General features: G+C 40.3%; 2 protein-coding genes across 3 annotated transcripts; both read left to right on the top strand.

Annotated features, from left to right (window-relative positions):
* Positions 1-33: 33 nt before the first annotated feature.
* LOC146470630 (centrosomal P4.1-associated protein-like) lies at positions 34-24,395 on the top strand. Of its 2 annotated transcripts, none has more exons than XM_085121807.1 (23): positions 34-173; positions 622-1,829; positions 2,546-2,615; positions 2,715-2,776; positions 3,207-3,461; positions 4,100-4,278; positions 4,686-4,788; positions 5,144-5,309; positions 6,616-6,720; positions 7,726-7,842; positions 8,014-8,363; positions 8,940-9,125; positions 10,225-10,328; positions 10,769-10,862; positions 16,703-16,876; positions 17,457-17,526; positions 18,081-18,192; positions 19,376-19,543; positions 20,486-20,651; positions 21,298-21,438; positions 21,986-22,059; positions 22,845-23,040; positions 23,879-24,395. In XM_085121807.1, the coding sequence occupies exons 1-23, from the start codon at positions 35-37 to the stop codon at positions 24,014-24,016; spliced, it is 4,377 nt and encodes a 1,458-aa protein (XP_084977933.1). In that variant the 5' UTR covers position 34; the 3' UTR covers positions 24,017-24,395. The 2 variants fall into 2 exon arrangements, with proteins under 2 accessions (XP_084977933.1, XP_084977932.1); XM_085121806.1 differs by having other exon boundaries at positions 20,483-20,651.
* On the top strand, positions 12,270-16,361 carry LOC146470631 (uncharacterized). Its single transcript, XM_085121810.1, has one exon. The coding sequence runs from the start codon at positions 13,078-13,080 to the stop codon at positions 14,500-14,502; it is 1,425 nt and encodes a 474-aa protein (XP_084977936.1). The 5' UTR covers positions 12,270-13,077; the 3' UTR covers positions 14,503-16,361.
* Positions 24,396-25,561: the final 1,166 nt, after the last annotated feature.

The following is a 25,561-nucleotide window of genomic DNA, read 5'->3' as shown; positions in this document are numbered from 1 at the left end:
CATCGAAGAACTCTAATAAGTGAGAGCGTCAAGTATGGAACATTTTAAATCCGGAGACACCCGTATCATTTCTCAGAAGGAAAACGATCCACCTTTCACTAGAGATGAAAATGAAAGAATTACATTCAAGGAAACTTCAGAGTTAAACTTAGCGCAACAGGTTGGAGGTGCAGGTGGGTTTTCAAGGTGACTTTTTTTTTATCAGCCGGGCACAAGATCAAAGTATTAATTCTCGTGAATGGTTGGCACACCTGTTAGGATGTTTGCAATTGTTAGCTCTGAGTTTGCTACGTTTGATAAAGATCGAACGTATTTCTTGATGATTTTCGTCATTGTCATCCTTATGAAATGTGTTTATCAGGGTGGGGGAGGAGGTGGGAAGAGAGGTATGATACACTGAAATTAAAAGAAATTTGATATTGATAACTCGCGTAAATTGTTCAGGATACAGTCATGATACAGGGCATTTGAATTCAGCTGCAATTTTCTGATCAAATTTGCCCCACTGCAAGGTATTTGTGGGTGGCCACAAGAGTTGCAATATTTCATTGAAAATTTGTAAGAAAGACCACTAAAATTATTGATGAAAATTATCATTAAGTGTGTTTTTCCTTTTGCCAGTGCCACAATTACCATCACAATCTCAACAACCTTTAAAAGTCAGAAACATGGCAACACAGTCACAAAATCAGACCCAACTCTTGGAAAAGTTTAGGAAGCTACGGCAATGGCAGCAACAGCAACAAGAGAGCATGTTCCGTCAGCAACAACAGGCAATGGAAGCACTCAAGACTGAACAAACTAAGCTTCAAAGTATCTTGGCTGCTCAAAAGAAACTTCAAGAACAGCAAAGCATGTCAAGCTTGACAGTTAGGTCTCCGTCAAGTCAGGTTGATGCTGAGGTAACATCTCCACTGATAATGCAAAATCAGCAACAACAGTTTGTAAGGATGCCAACGTCAATAAATACTATGACACGACCAGGAGACGAAAACATTAATAGTGGGCCTGTTGGACAAAAATCCACTGATCTACTTAGAGCTATTCTAACATCTCCACTGTTGCCAGTTTCTGTTGGTAGTTTACCTGCTGTGAGCCAAGGGGAACTTTCTTCCAGGATGCCAGAGAGACAAAATGGTTTAGCGAGTTTACAGCAACAAAGTCAAGTTCCTCAAGTAACAACAGTTGGGGAAAACATATTTGAGGGAAGTGTAGCTTCTTTTAATGCAACAGTTTATCCCATGATGTGGAACTCATCAAATTATCGCCTCCCTCTAGGAGCAATGCCTGTTTCTACTAGTACACATGTCATACCTTTGCAAGGGCAGCATGTTTTTGGTTCAACAAGTCCACACAGCCCTATGTCCCATTTAGGAATGAAATCCAAGGAAATGATTGAGGTAGCTCAAGGTTACCATCATCCAGACTCAAGTGAGGAGCTTGAGAGATTAATGAAATACAATTCTAAAGGAGAGATACAAACCCGTTTGGAAATGGGTGAGAAACAGGATGATGAAGCAAACAGTACTCCATTTAGGATGCCACAGCAACTACAGCTTGAAAGGCTGTGGAGTCAAAATCCTAGTGCACAACTACTTGCAAGTGTTGAGACTCACGCTGATGAGCAGTCAGAGGCTGATGCCATGAGTGGAGTGTACCCACTGTATGATTCTGAATCAGAGATGGGTGTGAATGAGGTGGATGATGAAGGAACTGAGGGTGAGGAAGGTGATGCTGATTCTGATGCTGAGGAAGAATTTGAAGAGAGTAGCAACAGGGAAAGAACTGTAATAGATTTGGGTGCTCTTTGTGATGAGTCTGAAGGAAAGGTATAAATAGAATAATTATGTAGCATGTTTTATTTTTTGATTCCCTGACTGTACAACTCCACTTAATGTGCTCCACTTAATGTGGGTGACAGTCAATACAGCTCTTATATTGAGAATGATGTGTTATTCAGTAAGGTCACAGGCATACTTGGAAAAATAATAAGTATGTAAGTATGTAATGGACTTCTTGGGTCAATTCAATTTTAAACTCATATTTTGCATAAGACTTGCTCTGCAAGTGTAAAAGGTTTTTGTTTCAATTGTTATTTTATTCTATATTTTTTTGAAGAGGCTCTTTACTTGAGTAAATTATTAATAAATAAAAACAGGGACAGGTCTTTTTATAGGTCACATTCCACAGGTCACAAGTACAGGTCACTGTTATACTGGTACATAACCAAGAGGGATAGTGTGCCCTAGACCTGAATTAGCTCTTTAGTATGGAGTTTCGGGCTACAAGATCCTGGTTAGCCTGTTTGTGTACAGTTATCACGGTGGCCTGTAGTTGTGACCTGTGGCCTGTAAAAGAAACCTGAAAAAGAGAAGCACATTTGTTTTGCCTCCAAAGCTGACATTCTTTCTGTCTATTTTGAGACAGATGTAAACTCAGCTAGGACCTGCCAACGTGATGCTGTCCATTTTAAAGACCTTATAGTGGTGCCCCCTTTTAGAGAGAACTATAGTACTTATGAAATTAATCTTTGTTTCCTCGTCAGAATGAGCTGCTTGATTCAGAAAGTAAGACTGAGGTTGATGAAGAGATGAGGCCTATCAAACCAGGGATAGGTATGAATCACTAGGTTACCTTGGTCATGAGTGAAAATACATGTATCTGCCATGCAGGAGTCAATTCTGATAAATTAATGAAGTTCATCTTTGTTCCAGGGGGAGGATCTTCTGTGATGACCTTTGAGGAACTTTTAGAACAGCAACTCAAACTTGATGAGGTTGGTGTTCTGTGTTTTAAATTAATTAAAAGTTGTTATTAGCTGTATAACATGGTTGTACAGAGAAGCTTCCTAAATGTGTAAGTGAATTTACTGTATTAAACAGTACATTTAACAATCTTTTTTAATGGACGTGCATATATTTGATATGCACTGTAGAAGGCATGTAGCATCAATATTGTCCCATCTTCAACAAGCATGCAAGGAGAAATAAATCGTTTTAATAAAAACAACCAAAACCATTTAACTTTATGTTTGCTAATTTCATTTTGCAAGAATAACTAGAAGGCAATTTAATGTCTGTTATCTCATGGTCAATATATAACAAAATTAATGATATACTATTAGACTGTTAAATCAGTGAAAACCCTGGAATAGCATTTATCCAATGACATACTTTTTAAAGATAAATTTGTTTTTCCTTATTAAGGCTTCAAAACAAGCAACAACGCAAGCTGTAAACCAAAAACCTCAAAGGGCGTTTCTACGTAAAGGTCAGGGGCTCGCAAGGTTTAAAGGGAAATCAACCACGAATAAAACAGTGGGTCAACCACAAGGATCAGCGACCCAGTCCACAACAATACCACAGAAAAAGGAAAAGAAAACTGGGAATCCTGTGCCAAGCGTTTCTCAAGGAAGTAATAAACTAACAGTGCCAAGTGGTCTCCCTGTGGCACAGGGAAAGGTAAGGTGTACATTTGGTGCAGATGATTTGATGCTTTACTACAGGCTATCAAAAATAATTCCTTTTGAATCAAAATGGTCCAGGTTTTAGATGTACCATGAAAGTTAACAGACTAGCTTTAACCCTTTAACCCTCAATAGCAAAGAACAACTTCTCCTATCTTTTCCCCATACTTTTCTTATAAAAGTACTGGGGAGACATTATTAAAATATCAAGAAAATTCACTAGTATTGGCATGTATACCGACTGAAAAATTGTAGGGAGGAGTTGAGCCCCTTCCTACAGTTGACAGTCGTTTAATTTTAAAGGTTGTGTCTCCTTCCTATCACAATTTGATAATTAAAAATGGTTCACTGAACTTGCTTTTGAGTTATATTCACTTGAAGCTAAAATAAGGGCTACCTTTAGCAGGTTTTATTGTTCCTATGGTAGCCAATTCAGTCCACAAAAATGACCGTAACTTGTTTAGTAATATTTAGGCATTTGTTGATACCATTATAATTGTATTATAAAGAGTAGAAGCAATGATCCATCAAATTAGAACTGAGGATGAACTGCTGGAAACTGTTGTGAGCCACTCTAAATTAATAGATATTACAATAGAGGGTTCAAATCTAGGAACTATTGTTGTTTGACAGATAACTCGCAAGGTGGCATCTAAGAGTCCTCATGTGCCGGGTGAACCACAAGAAGATATTAAAATTGGAAAACGGCAGCAGTCAAAGGGTTCTAGTGGCACTAAAACTCAACAAGCAGTAAGCATAGCAGGAAAAATGACAGTTATAACAGCAAATAAACCAATTCCAATGGCACAAGGGTAAGGACAACACTTTATAGATTACTATGAATTGTGTGGCGTTTAGTGTGTACATATTTAATTAGCTCTCCTTTACCTTAGAGATGGAATGAATGGTGCAAGAGTAAACAATAGTTGATTAGTACAAGGAGTGCTACCTTGCTATCTATGTTATGCTAAGTAAAGAGAGAACACAAGGAGGTGTTGTTGTTCACAAATCATCATTGATACATGTAGCAAAAATGAAACTGCAACTTAGTAATTTCAAATTCCTTGTTAACTGTTGATGATGAGCTAACCTCAACTTGTTTTGATTTATAAATAAGTGAATGGTCCTCAAGCACCATCATTTTCTGCACACATGACCTCTCATAATTCCATTCACTTTTATTACTAATTTATTAAGATGTGCCTCACCTTGCTTGCAGTGGTGCATTCACAAGAGCAGAGCCCAGTAACTCCTCTGGTTTGCTTAACAGCATCGATGCCTCATTCCAAATGAGATTACAAGAATTGGAGGAAAAACAGGAGGTAGAATTATTACAGTACATCAATGTGCCATAACTATACTTTTCTTTTGTTATGTAGAATTTGAACATTTCTGTTTGTTGTTTGTTTGTTTGTCTATTTCCACCTTTCGCAGACTGAATATGATTGTGGTGCCTTAGAATATCTATATTCTCTCCAAGGTGTGTTTTTGGGTTTGCACCTCCTCTGCCATTAACTCTTCATTGTCTTAAAAAGTTGTTCCTGACATTTTCCTCTCCTTAGATAGGAGAAAGACCCTTGCAGTTATTTGTGTTTTTTTATTTTTTTCACATTCATTTTCCTCTCCATTGCTCCTTGTTCACTCACCTACCTGGTCTCTACTTTTTTTTTTATCAAGATTGAAGAAGAAGAACTAGAGGAATTTGAGCTTTTAGAACAAGCTGCAGCGAATGCTTCCTTTTCATCGAACTCATCAGTTGTGGTCAAAGCACTGGCCAAAGCTAGAGGCTTTGCACAGGACACCAAGCAAGTCAGTCAACGACAAAGTGTGACTAACAACAGAGGTACAGAATATAATGAAATGTCTGATCTAAGTGGCCCCCTGTTAACAGGTCACCTTCCATGAGATGTAGTAATGTTTAAAACATGAGCAGCAGTGTTTATCGAGATTTAAAACCACGAGGCAGAGCCGAGTGGTTTTAGACCCGATAAAACGCGTACTGCAAGTTTTTTGAATGGCTTCAAAAACATTCTTGGAAAAGCATGTGTCAAGAGAGTTCATAACAATGATGATTTATTGTGAACATTGGAAATTAGCATATGAGAAAAACATTAAACACTGCATACTAATAAGGAGGAGGTTTTATCGGGTTTTTAAACCGCTGCACATGATGTTTTATCAACCATTCGATAGGTCAATGGGCTTATGAATTATTAATGAGTTTTTGAAATATACCTGACGCAAAGAAGAGTGGAATTTATCCAATTTCCAAACACCAAGGAATGGATTGAAGAAACAAAGTACAGCCAAGTGTTTTTTCAACCCACTTCATGGTATTTGGAAATCAGATGCTTTCTAGTGTTTGGTACAGCTTCTCAGAACGTTAATAATTCTTGGAGTAATTCAAAGTAAGAGTTTACCAAATTTTATTATTATTGAGATCACATTTCCAAACCTCCTTCACTGTCGTGATTTGCATTGTTTTCTCTCATGAATTATTAATGAGTTTGAGAAGGTCAGTTCTTCAAACTTATTAATAATTCATCAACAGAAAACAAAGAAAATCACTACTGTGACCGTGGTTTGGGATATGTGTTCCTAATTACCATAGAATTTTGCCAACTTTAGCCTTGAATTTCTCCAAGAATTATTAATCATTTGAGAAGCCATATCAAACACTCGAAAGTGTGTTTCATCTGATATCCAAACACCTTGAAGTCATTTAAAAAACTCAGCTGTGCCTTATTTTTTCAACCTACTTCTCAGTGTTTTCTTGCGTTTGATATATTACTTCTCAAAGTGATGAAAATTACTTCTCTTGTTTACTGTAAATTTGGTCACAACCACTTTTTGCAAGCGTTGAAGTAGTCTTGCCTGATATGCCAGATGAGTCTTGAGAGGGGTGGTTGTTGGTGCCGCTGACTGGCATGTTGACAACTTCAGCAGAAGTTAATGTCTGATGATGCCTTAAGAAACATTTGGTCATTGTCTCTATAGCAACAGTTGTTCTCAGGACTGCACTCAGGTGGATGATTGGACTAAACAGAACAAACAAGCAGGGATAAACAAAATATGAGGACTAAAAGTTCTGCCTTTCTTTACATTCGAGTCGCTGAATGTTTGTTTGCATCTCAATGTCTTATTTGCAGGCCCAGGAGGAATTCTGAGTCCAGTGGACACAGGTTATGGCAGTGGAGTGACTTCATCAGCTGACCATCCCGGACTTGCTACCATGAATGAGCTTCATGACGATGGTAATTGTTTCAATTTGGAACTGCTACAAAGTTACATACAAACCTACATACATACATAGTTTATTTGGTAAAGCAGGTTGGGGAATTGGCAAGACATCAAGTCCTGATGTGGACCTGCGTTATCTAATATGATCAATAAATACACACCTAAATATTAAATAACAACGGATAAATAGATAATGATACATGTAGCTAAAATAGATAAATTTTCAAAAGTCAACATTCAAAATATTAAAAATATTAAAAATATTCAAAGTCTAAAGATTTGTTGGAGATGCTGCAGGAAGCTTTAGCAAAACGGATAGATTTTAGATTATTCTTATTTTCCTTGAGTTTTCTCTTGAAGGAAGTCAGGTTTGAACTGTTCCTGATGTCATCAGGAAGGAGGTTCCGGGATAGAGCAGTTCTATGTTTAAAGGAAGATCTTCCCACTTCCGTTCTTGGTCTATGAACTTCAACATTTAAGGACTTTCTAAGATTATAAGTAGTCTCAAGTTTTTAAATCCTATACCAAAATTCTTCTGTGCTAATCAGTCCAGAGATTATGCTCACATTTGAGGCTGCAATAATCTGGGATTCAGTGATCTGACCTGCTTCTATGAAAAAAAAAAACTAATAATTTTAATGTCTCTGATGTATTAATGCCACATAACTAATTTTCAATTTGACGGTCCATACGAAACGTACGTATGTACGTACGGACGGACGGACGATTGACGTTTGCGACTCGCTTTGCGCTGATGTGATGAGATGCACGCTCCGTGTTCGGACTGTATTCAAGATTTGACAGTCCGTATGGACCGTAAATTGATTGCTATGACGGTCCGTATGTCCAACTTCCCATTTTTGTAGGATCATTGACTAATAACTAATGAGCCTGGCTGCTATTTATGAAAACTAAACGCCAACTCTAATCAACTGCAAGGCCATCGTTGGCTAACTTCCAAGGCTAAATTTCATTTGACCATTTTAAAATTAAGTAGAAATTCTTTTTCCCCATTGCAGACAGCGAGAATGAAGATAGTGACGTGACACTGCAGGAAATGAGTTTGGACAGTGCTTTGGAAATAGAGGCTGACGATAAGAACACACGTGAAACAGCTAAAAATGATCAGCAGAAAGGTAGGCTTTAACTTTAAAATAAATTGTATAGGGTGCCCGCAACATCATTCGTTGTGTTAATTGAACAGGTCAACTGAACAACTCATTCCAATTCTGAAATATCATTTGGCATAACCGTGTTCAAGCTTTCTACAATAACACTGAAGCACTCTGTTTGTATTGAAAACCTAGGGCTTGCTCCATCACATCTTAATCCAACCGCATCACTTGCAGTTGAAGAGGACTTTAATGACGAAGAGGCATGGGGCGAGATAAAGAAGCAGGCAGAAGCTAACTCTAAGCACATTAAGAATGACGATGATTTTGACGATGATGATGATGATGACGACAGTGATGTAACAATCAGCGACATATTTCCTCTTGTGACCTCCACCCCACCGGCACATCTCAAGGGTGGTAATGCTCAAAGGCATGAACAGGCTGTTAACAGCGCAGTTGATGGAATGATGGCCTCGACACCACCAACATCTGCCCTTGTTACCAAGCTATTTCCACAGCTGAAGCCAAAACGCAAAGCCAGTGTAAGTAGGCATTACAACTTCCTTTTCTGTGAAGTCTCACTGCCATTAACATCTATATTACACTGGGACGACCTGGGGTGCTTACCATTTACGCAAACCACCCGGAGGGAAATTTTCGGCATAAATACGAAATGATTTAGCTTGTCTTAACAGAAGATGGATGATATGCAAAATGTATGAACATCAGCTGTAAATCCAAAAGGAGTAAAATGCATCATTTTGACCAGAAGCCCATAATTTCAGAAGTACTCCAAATGGAATGATGCGTACCATTTGATTTTCCAACTGGAATTTCTGGGTTTTCCATGTAAATGGTAAGCACCCCTGGTTGCATTAATGGCGCCCCAGTGTTCGTAAATGCTAAAATGAGTAGTGTCAGGTTATTCATCAGTCAATTCCAGCAGTACGATCCGTGCAAACAGTGTCATGCCGAGAGGAAATTCCTGAGCTCGACTCGAGGGCAAGTGAACATAACTGTGCGAATTTGTCAAGTATTTTGCAATGCAACTATAGAAGGTAAATTGCTAATAAACTATCCTTGCTCCAATGGTTTTGCGTTGTTTCTACATGCTGCAGGCTGGCACAAAACAGACAGCCAGTGAAGTGGCTCAGAGTAGACCAGGAGAAGAAAACAAAGAAGATTCTTCAGAAGCGATTCAGAGCATTGCAGTCAGACAAAAACTAAAAGAGCTTGAAACTGAGATTGATAAGTTTAGAAGTGAAAACGCAGCTCTGGCCAAAATGAGAGCTGAACGAGAAGAGGTGAGGAGAGAAAGTTTTTTTAAAGTGTTAAGTTTGATCGTGTTGTTTAGAAAACTGTTTTCAGTTTGTAGTTAGCACGAAACTGCAAGTTATCTTAAAACGAGCTAAGTGTGAACGGCTCCTTAGAGAGATAGGCTTTATATGGATTTCAGTCTCTCAGGGACCAAGTGAACTGTCCGTAATAGAGTTGTGTCCGTATTATAGAGGTGTCCGTAAGGAGAGGTTCCACTGTATGTAACAGCACTACTGATTACAGTCGAACCTCTTTATTACGGACACCAAGGGGACAGGAATAAGTGTCCGTATTAAAGAGGTGTCCGTTTAAGAGAGGTAGGCTTTATATGGATTTCAGTCTCTCAGGGACCAAGTGAACTGTTCGTAATAGAGAGGTGTCCGTAAGGAGAGGTTCCACTGTAATTGAATTAGGCCGATTTTCACTCCGCGCCACACCAACTGAAAAGGAATCAGCCGACAAATTGTAAATGCATTTGTAAATTTGTGCAGCGCACAATTCCATGACGAGATGATCAAATGCGTTTTACAGTATGGGACACTCTCCAGATCGAACTGGAATTTGCAAATGCTGGTTGTTGAGGAGAGAGGAAAACCGGAGTACCTGGACAAAAAGCTCTCGGAGCAAGGACGAGAACTGACAACAAACTCAACCCACATATGACGTCGAGTCCGTGAATCGAACCCGAGCCACATTGGTGGGAGGCTCTCACCACTGTAGCTTGCGAACGCAGACGTATTTCCGGCTGTCGAGATTCTCTCCGCCGAAAAATAGAGAATCTCGACAGCCGAAAATATGTCTGCGTTCACAGGCTGTCACCACTGCGCCATCCTTGCATTGGCCCACTGGCATGCGATTGAACCCTACTAATCGAGCCGATAAATTGTTACGTGTAAATTAGCCTTTTGTTTGTCTGCCTCTCAGTCAAACACCTCAGATATGAACACGTTTATTTGGTCCCCGCCATTTCACAATTTTGCGTTTATTTCCCCTACGATGGCCAGTCGGCGAAGAACCCCTTTTCTTTCTTTATGGTGAGAGTTGTCAGTATGCAGTTTATCGTTTTGGTCTGACATCGTTTGACAGGGTTTGAAGAAACTCCAAACTGAGATAGCCACGTTTGAGAAGCAGAAGACGGAAGAACTTGAACGATTAGAGCAGTTCAGAGAAGAAGAACTCCGAAAATTACGGTATGTTTTTTCTTGATCCCAACCAAGCTATGGTAGAGAGAAAGGGAAGGCAGATGGCGGACGTTTGTTGAAGGATTATGTTTGAGATTCCCCATTCTGGGTGTTTTATTTCCTTGTCAAATAAGTGTCGGTGGCGAATTTGAGACGCGGGTCAAATTCCCCACCACTGATGGTGCATCAGTTTAAACCTAAAATTCACATGCTTTTCTCGCCATCCGTGAGAAGGGATTATGTATTTTTAAGATTAGTAAAGAAAGATGTTATACGTATCTTTACTGTCATGAAAAATTAAATCATTTACATGTCCTCATGTACGAGGAACTGATTGTGAATACCAAGCTATTCTTTCGTCGAGAGCCAAATGCATTTGGACCCTCAGTTATCTATTACCTCAAGCGAAAGCTCCCCATGACTCCATTATGTAAACAATTTCTTTACAGCCGTGAAAGGCGAGTATTTGAAAAATACCAGAAGGCTGCCCGCACAATGCCAGACAAGAAGGAACGTGATGAAATCGAAGGCTTGCGTGCACAGGTAAATAAATAGGGAACTCAAACAACGACGACAGCGACGGTAACCGGCCGACAACGCCGCAAAACATTAGGTTTAATGAGGAAAAACAATCGCTCTGTAGGTGCGTTTGAAATTTTGGTACATTTCTTTGCCGTCCTCTGCAGTACAATAGAGAGTTTATGCAACAGGACGGCTGATGTGGTGGGACGGCAAATTGTCCTTGTGTGACCAACGTGACGTTTAAGTATTTACGACTCTAGATTGTAACATTCCTACCGCTTGTGGTCTTCACGTTGTAACAGATGAGAGAACACCAGTTTTAGTCGCCAATCGCCTAAAAATTTGAAGGTACTAAGCTATCATGTTGGTCACACAACGATATTTCACCGTCCCCTTCTGTCAGCCGTCTTGTTGTCGTGTGCTCACTATAAACGTGAAATGACCAGATTCAAGGTTTTATGGAGAACGTGAGCACACGACGGTGAATCTTCAAATCTCTTTGTTAACTCGAACGCCACGCCTTACCAATTTGGTTCCTGGGTAGTTCGCTGTTTTTGTGCAAGTTGAATTAGTTAAAACAGTCATATTTTCAGTTATATTTTCAAGTGGCGTTTTCGTTTCCGTTTCCATCGCCTTTGTCGTTGCTTAAGTTCCTTAATGTTGTCCAAACGTTTTGACTTTGTATGTCTCGACAGATTGAAGCAGTTCCCAATGAACATCCATTTCCTTTCGCTCAATACGTTGCTGTCATGTGAAAATTTACCATGTTTAAGGAAACAAGGAAATCGCTGGCATCATCTTTGAACGCTGCGAACTAGTGAATTTCTTCACTCGTACGCTCTCTTGAATTCACTGTTTTGTGTTTGTTTCCTGCATAAGAAGAAGTTCTCTTATAACAGAACGCAAAACAGCATCCTAATATTCTGTGTTTCTCGCTAAACCTGCAAATAGAGTTAATAAATATACTAGTGATGATCAAAGGTTAGGGAGTGTGTTCGATGATCTCTCTCTCCTTTTCCAAGTTGGTGATGATGTCATTCACCCCTGCAAGATCTGTGGGGATGCCAGATACGCATCCCAAGATTCATTCATTGATTGTCCCATACAGTCTCGACTTCAATCTGTTTAAGGAGTGCGTTCTTACTACTTCGAACGCAATTAAGAAGGTTGGCGAAGAAGTACTTTGAAACTTTATTGATGTCTCTTTTGTAGATTGAATACGAGTCTTGCGTGTTTAGATCTTCCATCTCATCCACTTTTACAAAACCGAAATGTCTTTTAGCTACGAAGTAAAAAAAAAGAAGCTTTTCTCGGAAATCTTATATTTCGATTTGTTTTTCCAGACTTTGATGACAGTTCCGTTTGGAAGGTTCTCGCGAATCGTATTTTGAGATTCACGTGTTTTCATATTACCTCATGAAGTATTTTATCAGCATGACCACAGCTGAGTGCGTACCCAGGAATTAAACCTCATCTTTGGGTTTCTTGGAAAACGAATAAGCGAGAGAAACACAGCGAAAATTTGTGGAATGTTACATATCCTTTCGGAGATTTATGAGCGATTTAAAACGCCTTGAGATTAAAACACCTTACAAATTTGGCACGGTAGATCGTAAGAGCGACGAATTTGATAATATTGGACTTGTGTATTTCGTTGTATTTCCCATGTGCAATATATGATGATCAACGACGAACGAAAAAAAATTTAACCCGGTATTCATTGCATGCGAGCGTGAGAGTCAAAGGTATTTCTAGTTTGGAGGTTTCGTAAAAGTGGAGCGGATTTATGTACGCTACTGAAAACGGAACGAGCAGCCGAGTCAGTAGGTTCTCTGCATGCTGTTTTCCGTTAACATAATTCTAAATCTCTGTAATATTTGTGCTTTGGCTAACGAGAGAGCGGAAATCAAGTTACGAGCCGTAAGGATGATTACTGTTCCGACTTAGAGCTGTTGATTGCTCAAGTCGCATCTGACTGGTTTTCCTTAATTTTGGGACCCATTAACAATATTCCATAAATAGTTAAGTGTTCGAGGTTTTCTGTTAGGCACAGTAATTTTTTTTTTTTAATTATGATCGTGGGTGCTAATTTTAGAAGAACCCGGAAGCTTTGTCAATCTTATATTTAACTCTCGCTTCAAGACGTCATCTTTCGCTTTAGAATAAAAGCGCCTTATTGGGTGTTTGAGGTTTTAAAGATGTTACAAGCGTTTGCATTCACTTGAATTTTACAAAAATGTCAGCAAAGGAAGAACTTCACTTCATCTTCAAGTCTCTAGGAAAACGAGGAAAAGTAGGTGAAAAATGGAAGGAATACTCCGACAATGTCGCGTTTTACATTTTACATCGATTCTCGGAGTTTTCGAACATGTTGTCTAAAAAATGCGTCACGTTTCGCCCGTATGGAAGCGCTGCTGAAGATTTAAAATGCTTTGAGCCCAATGACGTCGGAGATGTGGATATCGTGATTTTTTCGAATTCTGATGACTTGATAATACACGACGAACTGATCGAGTATTCATCCAAGAACCCAATGTATGTCAGAATTAAAGGAGTTGATCACCCCCTGTTACAGGAATGCCTTGTGGAAGGCACAAATTTCGTGGCCACTTCAGCCTTGAAGAATCTCCATTATGCAATTTATGGACGCTCAGTGCCTCGTCTAGCCAGGTTAATTGTTCACGGTTTTCGGAGGACAAAATCGTCAGACGAACATTCACCTATTCTTCAAAGTACGTGCCACTTTATAAACAGCCCAAGAAGCCCAGCTGCTACTCTTAATTTTGCACAGTCGCTGAAAGAACCGCAAGAATTGCCTAATATCTACGCAGCCCAGTGGGAGTGGTTGATACATCACCTGTGTAGGGCCAGTGGAGTTGTCGATACCAGAGAGAAAGCCGATATGCTGCATGTTTCTGCCCAGATTGCGAATGAATTGGCAATGTCTGTTACTAACAAACGGGCGAGCTTTTTCTCTAAACTTTGTTCTGTTCAAGAGTTTTGTTGTAGCGACAGAGGCCAAAACCTCAGAGCCAGATTTCGTGATATTGGTAGACGGTTTCTGGTCAAAAGCGGAAGAACGGTGATAAACGGCTTGGCGGAAGTAGATGTGCATAACCGTCGGCAACAATGTGTCACGCAAGGGAACTCTCAGGAAGACAAAAGTGAAAGGAATGAGCGAAGCAGCTTCCATGAAAATGGAAAGTTTCCATGTGCCGCTCCACAAAAAGGTGATGACGATCAGAGGTGTGATCTTCCAGAAATTTCTCATCAGTTCTCCGGTGAGAGACATGAGGCTGAGGAGGCAGTAACTAAAGTAAGTGAAGGTGCAGATGACAACGGCGATAGAGAGCTTAACAACGACCAAACTGAGTCAAAAACAATAATGGAACCTTTGGCACGAAAGGACGAGCTGGCTTCGACAGATCTATCACGCAATCCAGATGGTACTCAAGGCGATGAGGAGAAAGGATTTGAACAGTGCATCCAAAATCGCTCCTTTGATTGTCTGTTCGGAACGGTTGGTGAAACGGAAGGCAATCCCTCAACGGAAACGAATATCAAAGATAGTGACAAAGTACAGTTGCACCAGCGTGTAGGCGGAATGGATTTTGTTCCTGCCTTCAGGTCCCGAGGATGGCCCAAGATTGCGACCGATTAGATCGAAAGAGAGCGCAAATGGCCTTCGCGTGACATTGTTGACAGGATTGTTCAGGAGGGATTCCACTTGGTAGTAAAGCCTCCCAAGAACGGTGGCAATCCAGACTGTGACTTCAGAATTTCCTTCTCTCACGCTGAGTACCTGTTAAGCCAAGAAATGAACGACATCCAGCGCGAATGCTGCCGTTGTCTGAAGAAATTTCATCGTGCATATCTTTCCACTGAACCAAAAGGTTTGGTGACGTTTCACCTGAAGAGTGTTCTCCTACAAACGATTGAAGAAACTGGTGTCGAGGTCTGGACTGAAAGCAACAGGGCCAAGTGCATGATGATGCTGTTCGGAAATCTCTTGAAAGCTCTCCGGAAGAAGGATTTGAGACATTACTTTGTGAGTTCGTACAACCTGTTTGGTGAAGACTACATTGACAGCCCTGGGATTCTGGATTCTTTGGCGCGGAAACTCGAGCGTATCATGAGAAATCCGTTGATATTCGCAAAAAGGTTGATTCAGAACCAAGAGTCCGAGGATAATGGGGAAGTTCAGAAGGAGGAACGGGTGGTTACATCTTGTGCTGCCAAACATGACACAGTTGGACACGGCCATCAAGATATATCTGGGCAATTTGAAGAAACCACGCCTAAAGTTAGCCATGAAGACACTCAAAGCAATCCCACAGAATCGACTCGTGAAGGGAGCATTTTTGAATACCTTTGTGATGTGAGAGAGATTCTCTTCAGCACTGACGAAACGTTCACCGATGAAGCTTTTAACGACGCTGGTAAGAGTCTGGAACCCCTGGACCCTCTAGAAATGTCCCTTATAGAAGATCTCAGGGACATCGGAAGGAACCATGACAATCTAGTTGAAGAGTTCTCTAGCATCTTGGACAGCAACTCAGACGTGCAATCGAACATTAGTCGCTGTTTGCTTCGCGGCGTCCAGGGTTTGGTGGAAACATACAAGCATCTCACTTCAGAGGAAGAGTCTCCGTTAGAAACTGAAGAGGCTGTAATTATATATAACCAAAAAAACCTTGATTCTACTGATGAAGACTTGAGCCAGGTATTGCCATCTGGCTCAGGAATGCAGTTTGTCGGCAGGCTTTGTAACGGACTTAAGTCAAGGCCAGTTCAGCCAAAAGACATTCCCTTGGACTGACGTGGTTATTATTAAGGAGAATTTAGCACTGTTTGGACTATTCATAAGGAGTAGTTTTAGATTTTGGTGTTTTAGAATTGTCACTTGAATTAGAAATATAGCAATAGCAAGCTTGTCAGTATTAAAGACAGCCCTTTAGGAATCTAAAACGAGTGTAAGGATGAAAGCTAAACACTCTTAATTGGCATTTACTTAAACGTCCGTAAATCTCGATCGAAATCGAGAGATCAATATGCAAGAGAAAAACCAGCTTATCGAAAAGTTCCAGAGTTTGGAAAACTCTCCTTTTTGGCTAGGGCCAAATAAAGTACATTTTTCCAGACGTTCGCGTGGTGATTCTCCAGTGGAATGAGTTAATACCGCTTGTCCCATTTACCTTCCAAAGGAAATTCGTTCTCTATTTATTTTAGTTAGTTTTGTATTTTGTGCGCTTTTATGGCTCGAATAATAACATCTGACTCGTAAAAGAACTTAACAGTATTATACAACTGAACTTCCTTTTATGCTTTAAGCAATAAATGCGGGAAAGGTGATAATAATCTAACAACTTTTGCAACAGGTAGTTTTGTCATTGTATGCCATAGTCATTCCCCAATTACTTTTAGTGTTTCTGAAGCGAAGTTCACTTAGCATTTATTGACTTGTTAACTATGAACTATTGTTCTGAAAGCCGAATATCAAAATGACTTTGTAGTTATCACTATTAATAATGAAAATTCCACCTCAATTCTTGAACACGAGTTACGTTTTTTTTGTGTGTGTGATGATAAGATTGATGAAATGGTAAGATTGGTGTGATTGGTTGATTGATTGATTGATTGATTGATTGATTGATTGATTGATTGATTGATTGATTTCTGCAATCTTGCCTTAGCTTTATTCTCGGCAGGAGGACGAAGAAATTCGCGCACATTCCCGTTTATTACAACTAGTCTCGTACTCGACCGTAGAATTCTATTATGATATGATCATTCGTGGGTTTGAACGTTTTTGGCCCGATTTTATGCTCAATTTTACTCCCTGGATGCACTTCCTTTGCCAGGTAGCAGAGTTACAAGAGGAGCTCAAGCGCCGTGAGTCACGCTGGTCAGCAGCCTCAACCCGCAGCCGTCAGAGGATCGAGGCTCTGGAGCAAGAGAAAAAGGAACTGCAAGAGGAGGTCAAGCTGTTGGAGCAGTATCGGCTACAGCAATGGAGAGAAGATGAGCAGGCTAAGGTACAACCATAATTACGGTTATCAGTTTCAAGGGTGTGGTGGGCTTGTGGCGTTGGAGGGGAGAAGGGTAAATAGGCCATTTCCGATTTGTTGTGAACCTCATTATGAAAGCGAGGCTAAGTGCAAAGCTTTTCATGTGAAAATCAGTTTTGTTTGCATACGAATGAAAACTAATTTTCATAATAAAAACTTTGCACTTAGCCTTACTTTCACAATGAGGTACAAAGCAACTCGAAAATGGCCTATTTCAAGTTGTACGTAAAGACAACTAATTCTGTTAATTTGAAGTGAATAATAACCAGTAGCCCCAGGTGTGTGCCATTTTTCTTAGGGTGTGTTGGTGGTCGAGTGAGAAAGAAAACGGAATTCTGATGTGGCTGGAGTAAAAATACAGCTAGATGGATAAAACACAACCCCTTTCCCTGTAGAAATGAAAGGTTTCTTGTTCATTTGTTGAAATAGCACTGTAGCCATAAAACGTCTTCAAGATTGTCTTAAAAAATCTGCACGAGACTTTTTGGGAAATACTGAAACTTAAAAAGGCGTCTAGTTCTAACGTCCCCTTAACATGTTTTGCCAGGTACGAGAAGAGGAGGACACCAGACAAAAGAAACCTCTGCAAAGAAAATTTGCCAAGACAAGCGAAGAAGGTATTGATACATATGATATTAAAGCAAATTATATTCGTCTCGAACGTTGTAAATCGTGTCCAAAGCTGAAAACGTTCCATCAGGATCTATAACTGTCACGCCCTAGGTACTTTAAGTTTCTTCAGGGGCGACATGCACTGTTTGCAACGTCTCACATTATTGGTCGAGACGACAAAAGAACGAACAACAGAACAATGTGCCTAGAAACAAAAAACAATGGAGCTGCAGGTTATCTGGGTCCAGTTACAGTGCAACGAACTCAACCGGGGCCACCCAACATTGATCAGCCAATCACTGGTCACGTTTACAACAAAGGAGTCTGGCTTTGGTAGTTTGTAAACCAGTCAAAAACAAGAACATTTCTTTAAATTTCAGTGTCGATTTTTTCGGTGGCCCCGGTTGAGTTAGTTTCACTGTAAAGTAGAGCTTAGAAAAGGTGCAAGGCTGCTGCTTCTTCAACCTCCCATAAGTGGACACCTGTTGTAAACAGACACCTATGCATGTCAGCTTATGACTGTTCTTCATTGTTTTGGTTTTGTTGATTACTTCGTTAGAATCAGGACCCAGGCTTCCTCCAAGCCACCGATCTCCTCCCTTGAGACCTGATCTCGTCGAAGCAGTTCCCAGGTCCACTCCAGAGAATACTGCCGTTGATCCTGAAAACAGGTAAATGCCTGTTATCTGCTGCGTTTTCCCGCGCTTGATGGCGTTTAATTGTATTCGTTTTGAGTTCTGATTGGGTCATTGTGTTGTTTACGTTTGTTGGTCAGAGTGACCTAAAACCCTAAAACTATAGAGTGTTTTCACATGACGTCACAACGGCCATGTTGGTGTCCCAAACTAAACCTCTGGGAATTGAACTCTATTTTTATGCAAATACTTTCTTTTGTTTCAGTAAATCGATATGGTCAGTAGTCACGTGACTGAAAACGCTCTATATGGTTTACTTAGGCACAAGGCATTTTCACTTTAGATATTTATATTTAGTAAGTCTTATTAATAACTATAAAACTTTAAATTAACTAAATATACAATTAAAATATTATATCATGTTTTAAGGCAATGTGAAATAAAGTATTGTTGTTGTTGTTGGTTTTGTACGACACTCGATTGAAAACCGCTCTTTTGTACACGTACGAATTGGCTGAGAACTTGTGCTTTCCAAAACCATTCTAAGAATTCCACAGTGCTCAGGACAGATTAAATACAGTTTACTTACTACATAACCTGAGTTTTAAATTCTCTATCCTCCTTAGTGTAGACTGTTCGCAGTCCCCTATTTTTCCGTGGGTTTTTCGATACTCGTACGCTTCGGTCGAATTCCCGCCATCTCGGTTTGTAAAGACGAGCGCAACCTGAGGAGAGTGCCTAAACTACTAAGGGGGGCCCTAGTCAGGATCCGTTGAGTGGGGGAGTAGGAGCGCCGCATCCCCACCCCCGCTCCTCTCAGTGATGATTGTTTCATTTCTCACTGGCATACACGGTGCAGTGCTGACGAGACCCAACCAGGTCGAAAAAACTGTCCAGAGTTTGCTTTTTTGGTTTTCAGTTTGACCTCTCATGTCGTTATCGCGTTATATTTTCAGTTCTACGTAGTCTCAGCCTTGCTTATGGTCTTGTAAAAATGACCGGAACGCCTTGGGTATCTCTTTAACGCAGTGCTTAGAACATCCGGCCGATGGGTGGGACGTCGGGTAACCGGTATTTTCCTCGGTAGTCGGTATTTCCTGGTAGTCGGTAGTCGGTCTTTCCGTCGGGTAATCTGACTGTTTTTACTTGTGGTCGTATGCTTGTGACTAACTAGGTATAGTTTGCTTTAAAATGTCATTTTTTCGTGATCTCCTCGCAGGTTACCGTTTGCTGGGATTGATGCAAATAACAACCAGTCTGCCGGACTTCGCCGAGATGAAAATCCTCCGTCAGATACACTTTCAAATTTACGCGAGGAAAGATCTGAAATGACCTTCAGCACAACTGAAAGGGACCACATTCACGATACACAGAAAGCTAAACGAAGGTTTGTATCCTCAGTTTAGCCTTTAAGCCCTTAAGCCCCGATATCAATATACACTTTCTCCCTTTTGTTCTCCGTATATTATCTGTGGTAAGTTGGGAGAACATATTTAAGATTCAAGGCGTTTTGTCTTTGGTAATCGTTTCCTTCACTCTCATAAGTTAACCCGTTTACTTGATCAAGTAGTACTGTACTATTGTAAGGAGAGATTAGATCTTGGTCACTATTGGGGGTTTTTGGGTTAATTAGCTACCGTTAAGAAAGTTTTTGTCGGTTGTGTGTGTATGGTTCTTTTTTATCATGGCTTTTAGATATAAAATTTAAGCTCAACCAAAAAGTCAATGAAATGAATTTTCATCGCTTCATCTCTTTACTGTTTTATACTTTTTCTCGCGGATAGCGTCTCGTGACCAGTAAATTAAAGCAACATTGGCTATGCAGTGTTCTAGAAAACTTTCAAAGTTAGGGAATCAACTTTGAGGGATCAACAGCTTTGAGCCAAGGAGCAAACCTTCCTTGGGTTTTTTAGCTGAGACCCTTCTCTTATCTGGAACACTGGGTCAATAACTCTGATTCTTTCCAAATCTTCTTAAGTTTACCAGTCATTTTGTCGGGTCAGGAAACCATCCTTCTTGGGTTTTTGACCCGAGATCCCTTTCTTATCTGGAAGACTGGATATGTTTTAGTCGACCATAGACAACGAATCTCGAATGTATGATTATTTTAATCGCACCCTAATTCACCCAATCGGAGTGAAGGTAGTCATTGCGCGACCCGCACTGATAGTCGATTTCTGGTTGTGGTACCGATGTCAACTTAAAGGACAACTTTAACATAAAATAATAACATTTATTTACGTCAAGTGTACCGCCGATACTTCTGTTGTGTTCGTGGACCCAATCTGAGTGTGAACCAAGATTCCGTTCTGTATTTTTCACACAGCAGTCCAAGGCGAAGAAGCAAGACTCCAGATAGCAGTGAAAAAATGAAAAGGAACGTTCATTTTCAGGACGAAGGTACACTTCAGCAGAGTGTTCCAGGTGATGGTAGCAGTCTCAGTGAAAGAATTGGGAGACAAGATCAACGAGAAATAATGCATTCAGACGGAAAGGTAACGCTACTTACATTTGAACAGCAAAAAGAGATAGATGGAGAGAAAACGCTAAATAGCATACCAGCTGTTAGTGGTACACGCCTATGGTGTAAGTTATTTCGAACTCGCTTTCTGATTGTCTAGCCTTATAGGCCATTTCCGAGTTGTTTTGAACCTCATTACGAGAGCGAGTCTAAGTGCAAAGTTTTTCATGTCAAATATTAGTTTTGTTTGCATATGACTGAAAACTAATTTTCATAATAAAAACTATGCAAGAAGCCTCGCTTTCATAATGAGGTTCAAAGCAACTCGAAAATGGCTATTGCCACATCGAGGACTCCACTGAATGATTGAGTGGGGACTGGTGAAGAGAATAGTATATGCACTGAGAGGGGAGGGAACGTGGCTCTATTTGACATTTTCCCGTCATCCCTGAGCCTTAAAGTTGTCTGAGCAAGTTAGGAAGTTAGGTCTCCTTGTAGATACTATTTCAAAGCGAATTCAAGTTAACTAGCCGTTGTTATTAAGAGGTATGGTATCAAGAGGACATGACTCTAGCTTTACTGAGAAGCGAATCTAACCCAAAGATTAGAACTGAAGCAAAATTTTGGGACGCCAGTTAAAGCGAATGTCGTTATTAACGTTGGCTTCAATGTGTTTTCAGGTCGAGAAAGTCAACAGCGATGGCTCTCGCGTCATAACATTTGCAAACGGCACGAGAAAAGATATCAGCGCTGATGGCCAAACCATAATTGTCACTTTTTTCAACGGAGACATCAAACAAATTATGCCGGACCAGCGAGTGGTGAGACACGTTTTATGCTCATTAAGAAGATTGTTTTAAAGATGCCGCGTGCGTTAAGTACACTGCCGACTTTACGTGAGATATAGTGCCGAAAGACGCGCTGATCACACTTGTTGTACGCTTAAAAAAATCAGCTTTGAACTTTTCCTTTTGTGTTTTTGTCTGTCAATAGTCCCGCGACTGAACATATTCATTCAGTTTTTTTTTTGACACAACGTACACAATTCCAAGCCTTGAAGCATAATTAATAAAAGGCAATGGTTATGAAGCTTGACAAACTCCTTTGTTATGTTTTTGTTAGCGTTTTTGGCCTTGACCGTGCACAAACTACAATAGATTTTGAAATGTGTTGGAGCAACTGACCAATAGAAACGTTCGTGTTAAGATATTCAGCTGTAGTGTGAACAGTTAAAACAAAGGATTGTGCACTGTCGCGGCCCTTCCCACATAAACTGCAGCACCATTGTTTTCATGGCAAAGTTTCATAACCAGTCCCTCAATTGACTATGCTTAAAGTGAGTTCACGTTTTGTTACTTATTTTCTTAGATCTACTATTATTCAGAAGCTCAGACTACACATACTACCTATCCTGATGGACTGGAAGTGCTTCAGTTTCCCAGGTTGGTATATTCAGATAACAGTACGAGTACGACTTTCAAATTTCAAATCAGCCACGTCCCCAGAACTCTCGCTCCGCAGACTCAAAAGTAAAAACCACCTTGTACAGCATAATAAACAGCACCACAGTGAAGTATTTCCCAGTAGCTTTCATTCGGATAGTCTTAACAGTAATTTGTTGTTTTATCCACACTTTAAAGGAAGTGGTCAAAACGATTGAACAGGACACAACAAACCACAAAGTAGATGTGGTCTCTGCCTGCACCCCCCTTCCTCGACCTCAAAAGATGGTGTCTTTATTGCATAGCCATCCCTCGAATCAACAGTAAAAAAATTACAATGAGATTCAAACCTCACATTTCTTGTTTATCTAGCAATACTGACTCTTGCTAGCTGAATATTTCTGCGTCGACTCAACTGATTTTAAAGCCAATTAAAACTTTGTCGGTTATGTTCATATGTGATAGGTGGTGTCTTTGATAACCCCCCCTACCCCAGACAAGGTGGGTCCTCTTCGAACAAACTCATGAAAAGTTACCTAAGACTCAAGATTGCTTCCGTTGGCCTGCGGTGTAAGCGTTTCTTCTTTTTGTTTTGTTTCTTTGTTTGTTTGTTGTGCGTTACAGGGTTTGTAAAATAAGAGCGCTGTTCGATTCCTGAGCGCGCAAAATTTAGAATGTTCATTTGCTTAGCCCCAATTTTGCACCGAAAATCCCAAGTAAAGACTTGGACAGTAGTTTCGTAGAGAAGCAAGAAAAGTGATGATTTCTGTTTCACATCCATCCAGCAAACAGATCGAAAAGCATTACCGTGATGGTACGAGAGAGATCATATTTCCTGACCAGACCATTAAGTATCTGCACCCAAATGGAGCGGAGGAATGCGTGTTTAGCGACGGTACAATACAGAAAGTCAGTGTAGAAGGAGACAGAACCATTGAATTCCCAAATGGACAACGAGAAACGCACACCAAATACTTTAAAGTAAGCGGACGATACTGTTTTAATGTTATGTGTCAAAGAGTGGTTTTCAATTCAGTATCAAAAGTATTCGCATTTGCTTTGGCTTTGCTGTACCACGCTGTATGATTGGTTAACAAAACTTGCGCCACTTTTTCAGCCAATAAGAAGCAACCATAACCAATCGTGCCTTGCTGGAACGCATTTTTTTCCCGCGCTTAGAGCTGGTTGCATGTATTTGATTCGAATTCTGATTGGTGTCTGTTGTGATTGGCCACAGTAATTACTTTGGTTTTGGTTTAACGGCACTCAATTGGAAACCGCTCTATTCTCACCGATTTCTGCGAGTTCTTAATTTCGGGCAACTGGAGGACTCTTATTTCATAGAAAAAGGCGCAAGATGTTTGACCGTTGTTTACCCTGTCATGGTTGATTGACAACTGAAGGTGAGAATGCCCAGGCCAGGCCCCTGTTATACCGGAATTTCCCGTTTAATTGTTACCGCAAGATAGCAGAACTAACGTAAAGTACTACAAGAAACCTTATAGGTTTCTGATATCACAAAGCTGACCTCATAACTTGTTGTAAGAGCCTTCCTCGCTGTTGCTGGGAACTTGTGAGACATGTTGTAATCATACGCTGATCTAGATTCCAGGTTGTTCAGGGCAAGGCATTGTGAAGGCGACTTGAAAACTGAACTCATTTGTCCAAAGAAAACAAAATAATACCTTTCTGCAAAACGTGTTTTCTAACAACTTTAAACTGAAAGAGCAAATGTTCTTGTTTCTCAACTGCACTCTATTCATTAATTAATGTTTATGATGTTTGATCTTGTAATTATGCCCCTTCTGTTGTTACCTAGAAACGAGAGTACCCAGACGGGACAGTGAAGACAGTCTATCCTGATGGTCGAACGGAAACCCGTTACGCTACGGGACGAGTGCGGGTCAAGGATCGGGATGGTAGAGTTTTGGTGGATTCTTCAAACCAAATGAGATGACACCCGCTGCCAGGAGTCAAGAAATCAATCATTCGAGAGGATTAAATCCGAACAAGAAGAGAACACTCGGTGAAATGTGAATTCTTTGATTCACTTTTTAGGATTCTTTCGCGAAGCTACATATGTGTATATTGAGCTTCGGACCGCTCGTTGATCTGAAAATCCAGAGACTCGCGTTCCTACAGTGTGGTCTGTTATACTGTCTTATAATATGGTGGACCTGATACTGAGATAATGCCACTTGTCCGCACAATTGAATTTGCACTCCACTGTTTACTCGGACGCTTTGAATGGACAAACCCTTACACATTTTCTCTAATAGTAAATTTTATGTACCCTTTAAAAAGAGACCTATAACAAAGAAAGTTATTTTACCTGATACAGTACGCGTAATTTGTTTTTCGTCCTTCATATATCCTTTTGGTGGAGTGCCGACCATCTGATCTCGAACCTCATATTCACGCCTTTCTCGTTTCTCTTCCTCCCCCGTTCAAAAGAAATAGATACTCAGCTTTCAATGAGAGAGGACCTGGGAACGAGTTCGCCTGATTTTCAGGTTCCTATGGCCTTATGATGGCCAGTCCATAGAGATATGAAACGACAAATGGTTCGGGATGGATGCAGACTATTTGCGTGCGTTTTTCAAATGATCAATCAACAAAAACACGGGCAAAATGGCGTTTAAATGAGTCCGACCACACCAAGGAAAGGGAAAATAATGGTAAGAAGGGCTTTATTTTATGTTAGTTTCAGTTTTTCTCCAGCGACTTCGTCCCGGAGAGAATCTCAATGATATGGCTTATGGTCCATTAAATCAACTGCAAATTTCGCGTGCAAATGCCAGGAAGTAAACAGGAAAACTGAAGAAAACATAAAGTAACTTCAAATCAGTAAAAAAAAAAACCCTGTCTCAACCATGATTGGGCTGCCTGTGGTATTTCTAGTCTCGAGCACATCGTTTAATAGGCCATTTGCGAGTTGTTTTGAGCCTCGTTTTGAAAGCGAAGCTAAGTGCAAAGTTTTTGTTCTGAAAATTAGTTCTCATTCATATGCAAACACGTCTAATTTTCAAATGGAAAGCTTTGCACTTAGCCTCGCTTTCATAATGAGGTCAACAGCAACCCGGTAATGGTCTATTGCAGACGGAGAATCGGAGTCGTTGGTTGATTATGGTAATTTAATGAAAGTTCTATCAATCTTAACTGACATGTTGTTTATCGCTATTTTCTTCCTTTACTGTGGGGCAAATGGACATATTTAGGCCTTGGTACCTTTTTGCAACATTTTAAACAGTTACGGCATTAGGCCGGCAGAGAATGGAGTTCTGCGTCCGAGAACTGAAAATTGCTGTGAAAACAAGACACCAGTAGCGAGTGTTTGTACTTGTCTATAACAAGTTCTATTTTCCAAACATTAGCAACTAAACCATTACGGAAACAAGAAAGCACTGGATTCAGTCTATCCACAGAATAAACGTTCAAACTCCAAAGGGTTGAATTTTTAAATTAATTCAGCTGTTAGTATGTATCATTAATCTTATTTACT

The sequence above is a fragment of the Pavona decussata genome, unplaced genomic scaffold (genome assembly GCF_977016875.1).
Source record: "Pavona decussata unplaced genomic scaffold, jaPavDecu1.1 SCAFFOLD_113, whole genome shotgun sequence".
Lineage (NCBI taxonomy): Eukaryota > Metazoa > Cnidaria > Anthozoa > Scleractinia > Agariciidae > Pavona > Pavona decussata.
This window is presented reverse-complemented; position numbering and strand designations above follow the sequence as displayed.